Genomic DNA, 12,936 nt, shown 5'->3' with positions numbered 1-12,936 from the left:
GTTCAACCTCTTTAAACTACCATAATCAACGACCAGATACCAAGTTGGTGACGATTTATACCAAGTTTTTCTAGGTCCACGACATAGCGCTCTCTATTATCTTGGCGATCGACTTCTTTCATAGCCTTTCAATGGCAAGTTGGCATGCTATACTTGAAATACTTGTGTGTCGTTTGGGGAACATGGCAGCTTCTGGTCTGGGAACCGCCACAACAAATGAAACACATGAAGATCATCTATGTGTTTTATGGCAATGGTAATAACTCCATACACAAGGTCCTAGTATAGCATTTGAGATGATCCATTTTTGGAAGCCTTATCAAAGCGAACAACCGACACAGATATCTCTGAGCCTCGGTGAGTAGTAGGCAATTCTGCGGTTAGGTGCTCATAGGGTAGTAGCGCGGCTATATTAGCAACATACTTTAGAAATGGCACCTCATTCCAGTGCGCGGCTACAATTAAATCGTGGAGAAATTAATTTATTTTTGACAGATCGCAATATGGGTCTCCAATTATTATTACACCTAGCGCTGGAAAAGGTGGGAATTGAGGAGGCCAATTTCAAAGTGCTTCTATGTTCCTTGCTATCATTCCCTTTCAGCGTGATCTTCAAACGTTTGCCTGATGATCAGTATACCCTCAAGAATGTTTATATCATTGGAGTATCATGTTTTTATATTTTTGGAATTCTCGAGCTTTATTCTGGTCTCCGAACATTGTTGATATCTTCTATGGGATGCTACTTCATTACTCGATACTTGCGTACCTCTAGTATGCCATGGGTCAATTTCGTATTCTTGATGGGACATTTAGCTTATAACCACCTTCAAGCTCAGTTTTTCGCTACTTATGATCCAACCAAAATTGACATTTTAGGAGCCCAAATGGTTCTTGTGATGAAACTCTCGGCTTTTGGCTGGAACGTTTATGACGGGAAAGCCCCAAAATCAACGTTGTCTGAATTTGGTCGTTTACAAGCTGTGAGGCAACATCCAGATTTGCTCTCCTACCTTGGATTTGTTTTTTTCTATGCTTCGCTACTTACTGGTCCTTCTTTCCATTATAATGACTACGATAGGTTCATCAAATCCATCTTGTTTGATGATGTTCCGGAATCAAAACGTCCTGGTAGAAGAGTGAAGCGAAGAATCCCTCGCAGTGGAATCCCTGCTCTTTTTAAGGCGCTGCAAGGATTTATGTGGGCGTACCTTTTCATCATCTCTCCCAAGTTTGTCACTGTGGAATATCTCTTGTCCGGGGACCTTGTAAAAGAACATGGGTTCGTTTACCGACTGGTATATCTCTGGATACTTGGGTTTTCGTATCGTCTCAAGTATTACACAATATGGCTGATTGCAGAAGCAGCATGTATTTTGTGTGGAATTGGGTACAATGGTTACGATAGTGCCACAGACTCGTTCAAGTGGAATCGTGTTCAAAACATTGACCCTGTAGCTTTTGAAACGGGGCAGAATGTTCATGTGTGCTTGGAGTCTTGGAACATGAACACCAACAAGTGGCTCAAGAACTATGTTTATGCTCGAGTTGCCCGTCCAGGAAAGAAACCAGGGTTTAAGAGTACGGTATTCACGTTCGTTACGAGTGCATTTTGGCACGGAACTCGGCCAGGCTACTACTTGACTTTCATTATGGGTGCTTTCTCGCAAACTGTGGGCAAAATTTATCGTCGAAACTTCAGACCCATGTTTGTTGAGCTGGACGGGAAGACTCCAAGAGGAGCGAAGTGGCTTTATGATGTAGTGTGCTTCTTTGTCACACAACTCACGTTTGGGTTTATCTGTCAACCATTCATGATTCTTGATTTAAAAAACTCATTATACTGTTGGAGTACAGTGTACTTCTTTGTGCCCATCGGTATGGCGGTAACATTGTTTGTTTTCAAAGGACCATATGCTAAATCCGTGACAGCGTGGTGCCAGCAGTACCATAGTAAACCTAAGGACGTTAAACCAAAGCATAAACTTACCAAAGAGGAAAGTGAGCGAGTCTCTACAGCTGTGGGGGCATTGCTTGAGAAGAACGAGACTGACCTAGCTGAAGCGCCAAGTTTGGGTCTTCCTTCCATTGAAGTGTTACAGGATGTCGATAGACACGAAATCGACGAAGAATTGAAGGAACTCGGTCAAGCTTGGAAGTCTTTCCGGTCGCGGAGAGGGTCAGTTACGGAAGATGATTTCGAAGGCTTGAGAGATGCCTATAATAACTTCACATCAGAGATCAATGAGATTTTCAGTTCCAAGAGAGAGGAAAAAAAGGGTTCTGGTTCCGAACTGAAAAAGAGTGTATAATTTAATGTCGACATTTATCGCATGCATGTGCCTAGACAAATTTTAAATTTCGCAGCAATCTATTTCATCAGTGGCACCTGCTTGCGAATTACCATGTTTCGTAGAACAGGATTTCAGCCTATAAATGGCTTTGCTAGAACATTTGCTAGGTTCAACTCCACCAAGAATGGCACAGGAGTGGTTTTCATGAACATGGGTGGCCCATCAAAAGTCAAAGAAACGTACGATTTTTTGCTTCGATTGTTCTCCGACGGCGATTTGATACCGTTTGGAATCTTTCAAAAGCCTTTGGCCAAGTTTATTGCGAAGCGCAGAACTCCCTCGATTGAAAAGAACTATCAGGATATTGGCGGAGGTTCACCTATCAGATATTGGTCCGAATACCAATGTAAAAAAGTTTGCGAGATTTTGGACAAGAATCGGCCCCAGTCGGCACCACACAAACCTTATGTGGCGTTCCGTTATGCCAATCCCTTGACAGAAGACACTTTAAAGAAAATGTTGGACGATGGAGTTACTCGTGCTGTTGCCTTTTCTCAGTACCCTCAATTCTCATACTCAACTACTGGCTCGTCCATCAATGAGTTGTACAGAAAAACGTTAGAATTGGACCCTGAAAGAAAGATCAAGTGGAGTGTCATTGACAGATGGCCCAAACAGGCAGGAATGGTGAAAGCTTTCTCTCAGCACATCACCGATAAGCTCAATGAGTTTCCCGAAGAAGATCGTTCCAAAGTGTTGGTTTTATTTTCTGCCCATTCATTGCCCATGGAAATTGTGAACAGAGGAGATTCCTATCCTGCTGAGGTTGCTGCCACTGTGTATGCTATCATGGAAAAGTTGAAATTTTCGAATCCATACAGACTTGTGTGGCAGTCTCAGGTTGGACCCAAGCCATGGTTGGGGGGACAAACGGCAAAAATTGTTGAATCGTTAGAGAAGAGAGACGATGTCAAGGGCATTGTCTTGGTTCCAGTGGCATTCACATCGGACCACATCGAGACTTTGCATGAGCTTGACATCGAATTGATAGAAGAGTGCGAGAATCCCGAGAAGGTCAAGCGTGCTGAATCGTTAAACGGTAACGAGGACTTTATTAGTGGATTGGCTGATTTGGTTAGCGAACACTTGGACAAGAAAGAACCTTACAGTTCACAGTTGGAGTTGGATTGTATTTTGGGTGGGCAAAAGGCCACTGGAACATTCAAGCATCCAGATGAGATGTTTCGTCCATGAAAAGTTGAAACTATGTATATAGTAGTCTAGTCAGAATCCTCTTCTGAATCAAACAAGTCAAGACTCAATGGAGCAGCATTTCCCTTACTTTCGTTATTGTCAAAGCTCTGAATGATATCCTCTTCTGGCTCATTGTGTTCCTCTGCCATCGTTTGTTCTGCCTCCGAGTTTTCTGCTGTGCCCAATTCCTGTTTTATGAGTTCTTCTGGCTTGAGCGAGCTGAGAGCAAGCATTCCTCTCCTGAGAGAATCTTCAGCAGGCCAGATAAAGTTGTTGGGGTGAATTTGAAACTGAGCATTTCCGACCATAGGTGGAGCACGAGTAAATTTGGCAAGCTTCATGGCATATTTTAGTGCTTCTTTCACGTCTATCTCCTTGTTTTGAGACTCCTTATCATCTCCTTTCAGAGACAAGCGTGGCATTTTACGAAGTTCTGCTCGACAAGAAATCAATTCTCGGAGCATTTGTTTCGCTTTTGTGTCTAATTCGAGATTCTGTTGCTTCAATTGACCTATTCTCTTTCCTAGTTCCTGGTGGGTCTTTAAGCTCTCGAGCTCTTGTTTTAGTGTGTCGTTTAATTGTACAAGTTGCAGCATGGAGTCGGCCAACTGATCACCTTTGAAAGATGAAATGCTGGCGGTGAACGCGTCTAGCTGGTTCTCAAATTCCGTCAATGTGGCCACTATAGGGACGTTTTCGAAGTTGGGAATATCATTTTTAGCGTCATGGTTGGTTGGAGTGATGGGGACGTTTCGGCTTGGGTTGAGCAGCGATGAGATATAAGACGGCGAATTTGGTCTTGAAACGGTATTTAGCTGGTTTAGTCGTTGTGTGGAGGAGACTCTGGATATGGGAACCGATAAGAAGCCATCGTTTTTTTTTCGTGGAAGCATATTTGTATACAATTTATAGTACTCGAATTATTTTTCAATTCTCAAATGAAGCGCAATGTGTTTGAGAACGAAGACAGTGAGGAAAGTGATAATGAGAACGAAAAACCGATAAAGAACAGAACTCAATCTGCTAAATTGCGAGGACTCGTACTGGAAAATAGTAAAAAATCTGATGATGAAGAGGATTATATGGATTTCTCAGTGGATGCAAATGATGGAGAACTGGAAGTACACGAAGATGGTGGAAGTGGCTTACAACAGAGTCTATTCGCTACTAATAAAGATTCAATTGGTCTAAAAATGATGTACAAGATGGGGTATTCCACGGGAAGTACTTTGGGAAAACGAGATAATGGTCTTGCCGAGCCTCTAGATGTTACAGTCAAGTTGGACAAAAGAGGTATTGGTGCAAAAACCAACCAAAGCAGTTTTAGTGAGCCAATCCCGGACTATACTGGGTACACAGCTTCTAATAGTGCCAAATACAAAGCGAGACATCAAAGATCGTTACTAGAAAATCTTCAAAAAGTTGCATTCAATCTCAGTGGTGATGCTGATGATTTCCACGGCGGTAACCTTGAAATTGAGAGTGTTCATCCGCTCTGGAGAGAATACAGTGAAATTCTAGTGTCTGAAAGAGTATCGGAAAGAGAACCAGAAAAGGAGTTGGAATCACAGATTGTTGAATTGGTTGACTATCTACGATCACATTTCAACTACTGCTATTTCTGCGGTTGCGAGATTTCTTCGGACTGTCCTGGTCCTTACGAAGAGGACCATACTTGAATCACAATTGAGCTTCTTTGAGTATTTTCTGATATCCCCTTTTTCGAGAAAGGTAGTGCTCGTTTATAGCACTCACGGTTTGAGGCTCGCTCTCCTCGATCAATGGTAGCTCGTCCGACTTTTCATATATTAAATGAGGTTGTTGGAAAACTCCATACTTTTCGGGTAAAGGTTGTGGCGGGTTGTATTTGGAGGTGGCAGGAGCCATGGTCAACTTTGAAGTTTCGGAAGAAGGAACATCGCCATGACCCCATGATACTTGAATGCGACAATCGTTGATGATTTGACCATACATGAAAAAAATTGCAGTTTCAGCATCCTGCCGATTGTAAAATTTGACGTAGCCAGAATCGAAATCTGACGATAATGTACAATATAAGATTTCCCCAAACGAGGACAAATGCAATGCGAGTTCTTCTTCGGTGACTTTACCAGACAATCCATGAACGACAATAGTATTATTCGTAGGATCGGAGAACCTGGCATGTTTCGGAAGCTTGACTTCTTCTTCGATGGCAGGCGATGCTAATCGGTCTGAATGGACTATGTTAGTGACTGGTTGAGGTTTATTGGATCCAGCAGCCATGCCAACTCTGATGGCACGACTACCTACGACCATTCCATTAGCCTCAGTTAATGCTTTTGCTTGTGTGTTTGCATCGAAGAAACGAACAAAACCAAACCCTTTAGATGCTCTCGTTGAATTGTCCATCATGATTTTTACCTGCTTTACTTGGTCAGGAAATAACGAATTGAAAGCTTCGTAAAGAATAGGTTCAGACACATCCATGGCAAGGTCCCCAACGAATATCGAGAAATCATTAGCGGGCTTGGAATTTCGCTGAATATCTGTTGCAGTATTCTTGCCTCGTGATGCTATGTTGAGCTTGAAATGCTTTGAAGAATTAGGAATCGGTGAGCCGTTATAAGTAAGCGCAGTTTGTACGGCATTGGCATTGGCAAAGGAAACAAAGCAGTAACCACCCCCAGGTTCTCTTCCGTCCTTCATAATTTTAATGGAAACCGGACTTTCACCTATTTGAGACCATATATCGGCAATCGCTTGCTCATTCCAGCGAGGATCCAAGTCTCCCATCCATACCTGATTCTCATTTCTCGGCTTTTGTACGTCCAGATACTGTTTCTGATACTGATTATGGCCTGGCTGGTGATTCTGGCTGGAATAATTGGGGTAATTTTGGCTTGAGTAGTTTTGGTTGTAATTCTGTTGTGGACCTCTGCGTTCGTATGGCCGTCGCAGGTAAGCTGAATTGTTGTTTACTGGCCTATTCTGGTACAGCTGTCTTTGGTAGCCTCCAGAGCGATTTCCACGACCTCGTGGGGCATATGACATTATATACAGAGGGAGTGCTTAGACAGTTGTAGCGTTTACTGATCGATGGGATTCCTGCAGATTGCTCAGGTGAGGACGTTCGCGAGTCCAATCACAGCGAGCTTTTCTTTCTTACCTCACACCCACACGAGTAGATTTGCCATGATCAGAAACGTTCGTGTAGCTGCCAGACGGTTCCAGTCCACCGGGTCGTTCAAGAATACCTACAATTTCAACACAAACCCTCCTCCTGTACATGAATACTGGAACATTAGAAACAGCGCTGTTCTTTTAGCATTTGTTCCCGTTTATGTTGCCGTGGGCTACATTGCCCAGGGAAGCGGCCAAGGTTTGAGTGGACCAGAGGGAATAAAGGCTGCGGCCAATGCCGAGTATGTGAAAGGATTGGAATTCGGCCAGCCACAAACAAAATAAGAAGTGAGTTTGGAGAGGTTTTGATCAAAATGAAGATAATCGAGGTGTGGTCAATTGTGAGCAGTGTGACAAAGTGTATGTTGCTAGTTTGCACTGTGTGCATTCTGGAGACTCAATATATTGAGGCATAGAATAAGATGCATGGCATTGATGTATAGCATGAAATGCAATAAACGTTAGAAACCAAAATGAGTAAGTAGAAGGAGAGTTTGGTGCAATTGCTCGGTATCCTCTCCTACAGCTCCTAACTACGCTATTTCTCTACCATTTCTCTAACTCCGTCCTTCAGCTCGTCTTCTCCCACCTCCGCTCCTGCACACACCCGTGACAAATTTCCGCACTTCATTGGCCAACCAATCATCCTCCAAACATGTTGCCAGCTTTGAGGAAATCCGCCGGATTGTCGCTTCGTGGCGCCGTGCCTCGACTCTCCCGGTCCTTGACCACTAACAGAACGATAACAGATCACACGACCGGAAGAATCATCACGTTGACCGATCCTGAGCGCCCTGAAATCGCAGACTACCCTAATCCAAAACCTGAATTTGCTCAGTTTAAAGACCCATATGCCAAATACGATGACCAGCAGAACAGGAGAAACCTCAATGATCCCGTAAACATCGACGATGACTTGTACGATATGTGGTCTCCCGATGTTTTCAATCACACCAGTGACTCCACCGCATTGAAACACAATGCCATTTTTTTTTCACTTGTATTCGGATTCGGCGCCGCCATATGGTACTTTGAGTTGAACCCGGCCAAGCCCGCCATGCCCCGCTCATACCCTTATGGTGGATTGGCGAAAACATTGGGTGCTGGCAGCGAGGATGATGAGGGCTTCTACAGAGTGAAACCAGACACCAGTGCCGAACAAGAGTTGGGATTTTTGCAAGCGGATAACACCATTGCTGAGCAAAAGGATGCATACATCAAGGAAAACTCCGACTTTATCTCAGCATAGACTAGTCCAGTATACACATTTAGTTACATTCATTGTAGTATTATTTTACATCCACCCACCAGTTCTGTTGTAACTTTTGGTTTCACACAAAGTTCCATACAACAGATACATTCGTCGATTTTGCCACTTTTTCTCAATTTGGCCACCTTTGAGTCTACCCGTCTCACAAACATCATATTCTGATGGTATCTTCGACGTCAAAGCGCTCCAGTGGTGCTCAGAGCCGTTCAGCGTCTCGTAATGCTGCTCGACTAATATCGAATTCGAGTGAAACTTCAAAATCCTCATCTCTGCTGAAGACTAATGGCCACAAGAGACGGCGTATAGCATGGCAGGATTCTAAAGAAGAACGCTTAGCCGAAATAAGTGCGGAAATTAGCCTCGCCGTCAACGAATTGTTCCAGTTGAAAGAATACACATCCATCGCGTACTGGAATCCAGCGGATTTCTCCCATACTAGCAATGCGGTCACCCCACAACTCTACGATGACTTTGTCAAGAACCCCGAATACCAGCTCAAATGGCCTAGCAACATGACTCCTCCTGATTTGGACAGCATTCCTTTACGACAGCAGAAACGAGCGATGGCGGAATACGAACAAAAATTGTACGAAAAGTTTCCCTTCAAGGAGAAAGTGGAGCAACGGAGCAAGGAAATAGAGACGGAATATTTGAATCTCATAGAGGATCATACACAAGATAAAAAACCCATTCCTGAACTGAAACCAAAACCTAAAAAGAAGCAGATCATGCGAGAAAGTTCAGTTTCTGCCTCTGCTTCTCCAGCTATGTCTCCTTTCACATCGGATTTAGACGACCTAAGCATGCCCAGTGATACAGAGTACGACACCCATTACCAAGTCAGCAAAGTGAAATGCACCATTCCACCACCACTAATCACCCACCCTTCCCATATACCCAAATGGAGACCAGTAGTGTCTCAAAATGAACTTTCGGAGCAAAAAGAACATACAGTCGAAAGCTATTCCCCTGAACCCATACAAGTAATTTCAACGGCTGAGGACAAGTATATTGCGCCACTGGTGGAAGAAAAGCTCCGCACATTTATGACCTCAAAGTTTAAAGCAGCTATTATCGATGAGAATACAACACCGGACTACAGCTATACTCCAGAAGAGTATGCAGCAACTTTGGATGAACAGAAAGAGCTCATGGCGAAATTGCGTCACAAAATATATGATGAAAAGCGACTCGAATTGAATGGCGACAAAATCGAGCCTAGAAAAACCGTGTTCAAGCAATCGACAACTAAAACCATGGATCCTTTTAGGGCCCACGGTGTAGTCGCACCCAAAGTACAGGGCCTAGAAAACAATGCCACCTACCTTGACTACTTGGTTAGCCAAGGAATGGCATACTCCAGACTCCATCAGCATGTTAGGAAACAGCGCCAGAATAGAGCCAGAAGAGTAGCACAACTAATAGAGCAGCACTTCAAAAAGAAGAGTGGTGAAAAGGAACGTTTGCAACGAGAACAAGAACAAAACTTGAAGAAAATGAGCCGTATAGCCATCCAGGCGGTCAAAAAGAGATGGACTCAAGCACATAAGGTATATCGTTATCTCCAAGAGGAAAAGGAAGAGGAATTGAAAAAGATTCAAGGACGCCAACATTTGAGTGAAATGTTAGAACATTCTACACAATTGCTTGAAGCGCAATTGAACAGGACACTGGAAAGTGCTAATGAGCAACCATCGGGGGATTCTGACTCTAGCTCGCATTCTTCTGATATGGATCATCGAATGAGTTCTAGCTCTGACTCAGAAGGTGTTCTGGGAGATGAAGACCAACTTGATATGGACCTTACTGTGGAACAGTTGAAAGAAAAATACGCCAGAATTGAACTGTCAATGAGTCCTTCGATTGATAAGCTGCCCCAAGTCGATTCTGACGATGAGGACGATGATAAACAATTTAATTCCAGCCAAGGATTGGCTGCGTTGTATGATGGAGAGGTGAGGCAAGATGATGTTAAACAAGAACTCGAGTACTCTCAGGAACAAAAAGACCTTATCGAGAAGATGAAAACTGAATCTGTTGATCCGGCGTTGGAATCTGACGAAACATCGGATTCTGATTCCATTTCTGACCTGTCTGATCTGGAAACTGATGCTTCCGATTCTGAAGAGAATGGAAACGTGAACGGCTCCAATCCTGGACTAGCAGCATTATTCGGTAATACAGAGGATGTATCAGAAGACGGCAGTGTTGTTGAATCAGATATAGCAAGTGATAGTGATGTGGAAATGTCGGACGAAGAGGAAAATGGTCAAGCTTCCAAAGAGACGAAAGACGAGCAACAGGAAAAACTCAAAGAGATAAAAAAAGATGAAGGAGCTGTTGAAGAAGTCAATGGTTCCAAGGTGCGAGATGTTCCCGTGCCATCATTGTTGAGAGGAAACTTGAGACCATACCAAAAGCAGGGCTTGAATTGGCTTGCGAGTTTGTACAACAATAACACCAATGGTATCTTGGCAGATGAGATGGGACTTGGAAAAACCATCCAAACGATATCATTACTAGCATATTTGGCCTGTGAACATCATATTTGGGGCCCTCACTTGATCGTTGTTCCTACTTCTGTCATGCTCAATTGGGAGATGGAGTTCAAAAAATTTGCTCCTGGGTTCAAAGTGTTAACTTATTATGGTACACCACAAGAGCGAGCTCGGAAAAGAAAAGGTTGGAATAAGCCTGATACTTTCCATGTTTGTATCACTTCGTACCAATTGGTCGTTCATGATCACCTGTCGTTTAAGCGAAGAAGATGGAGATATATGATTCTTGATGAAGCTCACAATATTAAGAATTTCAGATCAACTCGTTGGAAGGCACTCCTTAACTTCAACACAGAGAATCGTTTGTTGCTTACAGGTACTCCGCTTCAAAACAACTTGATTGAATTATGGTCTTTATTATACTTTCTTATGCCGTCTTCAAAAGTCGATCAAGCGATGCCAGATGGTTTTGCCAATTTGGAAGATTTCCAAACCTGGTTTGGAAAGCCGGTTGATAAGATTATGGAGCAGACTGCTCCGGCTAGTGGTGGGGACATAATGGACGAAAATGTTACCCTGAAAATGGATAGTGAGACAAGAAATACTGTTGCACGTTTACATCAGGTCTTGCGTCCGTATTTGCTTCGGCGGTTGAAGAAGGACGTTGAAAAGCAAATGCCGGGGAAGTACGAACACATCATTTATTGTCGATTGTCTAATCGTCAACGTTACTTGTATGATGACTTTATGTCTCGAGCAAAGACAAAAGAAACATTAGCATCAGGTAATTTTTTGTCTATCATCAACTGTTTGATGCAATTGAGAAAAGGTGTGTAATCACCCTGATTTGTTTGAGGTTCGTCCTATTGTTACTTCATTTGCTCAGCCCAAATCCGTAATGACGTTGTGCCTGAATGAAGAGGAAAGTGTGCGACGCTGTTTGAAGGACGACTCGTTTAAAGGTAGAGTATCTCTCGATGTCTTAAATTTGAACATCACTCAAATGGACGACCTTGACCTTGTGGCATCCCAAACAGCAAATAGACTTCGTTCAAGGAACATCATTGACGAGCAAATCAAAAAGATTGAAGCATTGATTGAAAGTGCAGAACAGTACAAGAAGGCCAATCTTGATAACTACTTGGAATATTACAAGTATATCAAGGTGAGCGAACAGTTGGAGGTACTTGAACGCTTAAAACAAGCCCAGTATTTGAATGAGTTCAGGTGTAGCAAGTACCCTCTATATGGACGCAATTTATTGGCCAAGTTGCGGGGCATTACCAACTACAAAGTATTGAAAAGTGATGCCTACGATGATATAGTTTTCAGCGTTGACAGACGCTCTGAGGAAATGGGGGAAGTCATCGACAAGTATTCGGTTATCACTCCAAAAGTTGTCGCCGTTGATATGAAAGAACAAATGATTCCTGTTTCGACAAGAACATACGTGCAGCTGGCAGCTTTAGATGGGACTGTTGATAATCCGTTCCACCAATCTCAGGTTAAGCTTTCCATTGCTTTTCCAGACAAATCGTTATTACAATTCGATTGCGGTAAATTACAAAAGTTGGCTCAATTGTTGCAGAAATTGACTTCTGAAGGTCATAGGGCATTAATCTTTACTCAAATGACTAAGGTTTTGGATATTTTGGAGCAGTTCTTGAACATTCATGGCTATCGTTACATGCGTCTTGATGGAGCTACAAAAATTGAAGAGAGACAGGTTTTGACAGAGACTTTTAATCGAGACCCCAAAATTCCGGTTTTCATTCTTTCCACAAGAAGTGGTGGCTTGGGTATCAATTTGACAGGTGCTGACACTGTGATCTTTTACGATTCTGACTGGAATCCTGCCATGGATAAGCAGTGTCAAGACAGATGTCATAGAATTGGTCAAAGCAGAGATGTGCACATTTACCGATTTGTGTCAGAGTACACCATCGAGTCTAACATTTTGAAGAAGGCAAACCAGAAGAGACATCTTGATAACGTTGTCATTCAAGAAGGAGAATTCACCACTGACTACTTTGGCAAATTTTCTGTTCGTGATTTGGTTGCTGATACCTCGATTGCAGTCGAGGTGCCGGACAAACCAATTGACCAAGGCAATGGTAACATGGAAAAGTTACTAGCTCAAGCCGAAGATGAAGCAGATAGAGTAGCGGCTAATGCCGCCATGAGAGAAGTTGCTATTGATGACGAAGATTTTGATGAAGAAAAGAATAACGGTACTACAAACGGACCTGTGAGAGACAAACTTTCGTCTACTATGAACGATATCGGCACGGGCCAGAATACTCGAAGAACCGAGGACGAAGACTTTGACGAAGGAATTGGGCATATTGACGAGTATATGCTACGGTTCATAGCTGATGGGTACTACGACTGAATCTATGTCCACTGTGTATACTGTATATAAGCCTTATCACTGCAGACAGAACACCACGACACCCGT

At 43.1% G+C, this 12,936-nt stretch overlaps 9 protein-coding genes across 9 annotated transcripts; 7 read left to right on the top strand and 2 right to left on the bottom strand. All coding sequences in view use genetic code 12, as the record gives it.

Annotated features, from left to right (window-relative positions):
- Positions 1 to 431: 431 nt before the first annotated feature.
- Positions 432 to 2,312, top strand: LPT1 (lysophospholipid acyltransferase; the record flags this gene model as incomplete). Its single annotated transcript, XM_001487002.1, has 1 exon — positions 432 to 2,312. One exon carries the CDS (start codon positions 432 to 434, stop codon positions 2,310 to 2,312), a length of 1,881 nt encoding a protein of 626 aa, XP_001487052.2.
- Positions 2,313 to 2,333: 21 nt separating this feature from the next.
- On the top strand, positions 2,334 to 3,548 carry HEM15 (ferrochelatase; the record flags this gene model as incomplete). The annotated part of the gene is made up of 1 exon (XM_001487001.1): positions 2,334 to 3,548. The coding sequence occupies one exon, from the start codon at positions 2,334 to 2,336 to the stop codon at positions 3,546 to 3,548; it is 1,215 nt and encodes a 404-aa protein (XP_001487051.1).
- A 26-nt stretch (positions 3,549 to 3,574) lies between these two features.
- On the bottom strand, positions 3,575 to 4,441 carry MED4 (Med4p; the record flags this gene model as incomplete). The annotated part of the gene is made up of 1 exon (XM_001487000.1): positions 3,575 to 4,441. One exon carries the CDS (start codon positions 4,439 to 4,441, stop codon positions 3,575 to 3,577), a length of 867 nt encoding a protein of 288 aa, XP_001487050.2.
- A 45-nt stretch (positions 4,442 to 4,486) lies between these two features.
- On the top strand, positions 4,487 to 5,227 carry PGUG_00426 (uncharacterized protein; the record flags this gene model as incomplete). Its single annotated transcript, XM_001486999.1, has 1 exon — positions 4,487 to 5,227. One exon carries the CDS (start codon positions 4,487 to 4,489, stop codon positions 5,225 to 5,227), a length of 741 nt encoding a protein of 246 aa, XP_001487049.2.
- A 1-nt stretch (position 5,228) lies between these two features.
- PGUG_00425 (uncharacterized protein) lies at positions 5,229 to 6,581 on the bottom strand (the record flags this gene model as incomplete). Its single annotated transcript, XM_001486998.1, has 1 exon — positions 5,229 to 6,581. The coding sequence occupies one exon, from the start codon at positions 6,579 to 6,581 to the stop codon at positions 5,229 to 5,231; it is 1,353 nt and encodes a 450-aa protein (XP_001487048.2).
- Positions 6,582 to 6,626: 45 nt separating this feature from the next.
- Positions 6,627 to 6,995, top strand: PGUG_00424 (uncharacterized protein; the record flags this gene model as incomplete). The annotated part of the gene is made up of 1 exon (XM_001486997.1): positions 6,627 to 6,995. The coding sequence occupies one exon, from the start codon at positions 6,627 to 6,629 to the stop codon at positions 6,993 to 6,995; it is 369 nt and encodes a 122-aa protein (XP_001487047.2).
- Positions 6,996 to 7,365: 370 nt separating this feature from the next.
- On the top strand, positions 7,366 to 7,959 carry PGUG_00423 (uncharacterized protein; the record flags this gene model as incomplete). Its single annotated transcript, XM_001486996.1, has 1 exon — positions 7,366 to 7,959. The coding sequence occupies one exon, from the start codon at positions 7,366 to 7,368 to the stop codon at positions 7,957 to 7,959; it is 594 nt and encodes a 197-aa protein (XP_001487046.1).
- Positions 7,960 to 8,141: 182 nt separating this feature from the next.
- Positions 8,142 to 11,315, top strand: PGUG_00422 (uncharacterized protein; the record flags this gene model as incomplete). The annotated part of the gene is made up of 1 exon (XM_001486995.1): positions 8,142 to 11,315. The coding sequence occupies one exon, from the start codon at positions 8,142 to 8,144 to the stop codon at positions 11,313 to 11,315; it is 3,174 nt and encodes a 1,057-aa protein (XP_001487045.2).
- A 61-nt stretch (positions 11,316 to 11,376) lies between these two features.
- On the top strand, positions 11,377 to 12,870 carry PGUG_00421 (C-terminal helicase domain-containing protein; the record flags this gene model as incomplete). The annotated part of the gene is made up of 1 exon (XM_001486994.1): positions 11,377 to 12,870. One exon carries the CDS (start codon positions 11,377 to 11,379, stop codon positions 12,868 to 12,870), a length of 1,494 nt encoding a protein of 497 aa, XP_001487044.2.
- Between the last annotated feature and the right edge of the window lie 66 nt (positions 12,871 to 12,936).

This window comes from Meyerozyma guilliermondii, genomic scaffold (assembly GCF_000149425.1).
Source record: "Meyerozyma guilliermondii ATCC 6260 scaffold_1 genomic scaffold, whole genome shotgun sequence".
Classification (NCBI taxonomy): Eukaryota; Fungi; Ascomycota; class Pichiomycetes; order Serinales; family Debaryomycetaceae; genus Meyerozyma; species Meyerozyma guilliermondii.
The sequence above is the reverse complement of the archived record's forward strand: the minus strand, read 5'-3'. Positions and strand labels throughout refer to the sequence as shown.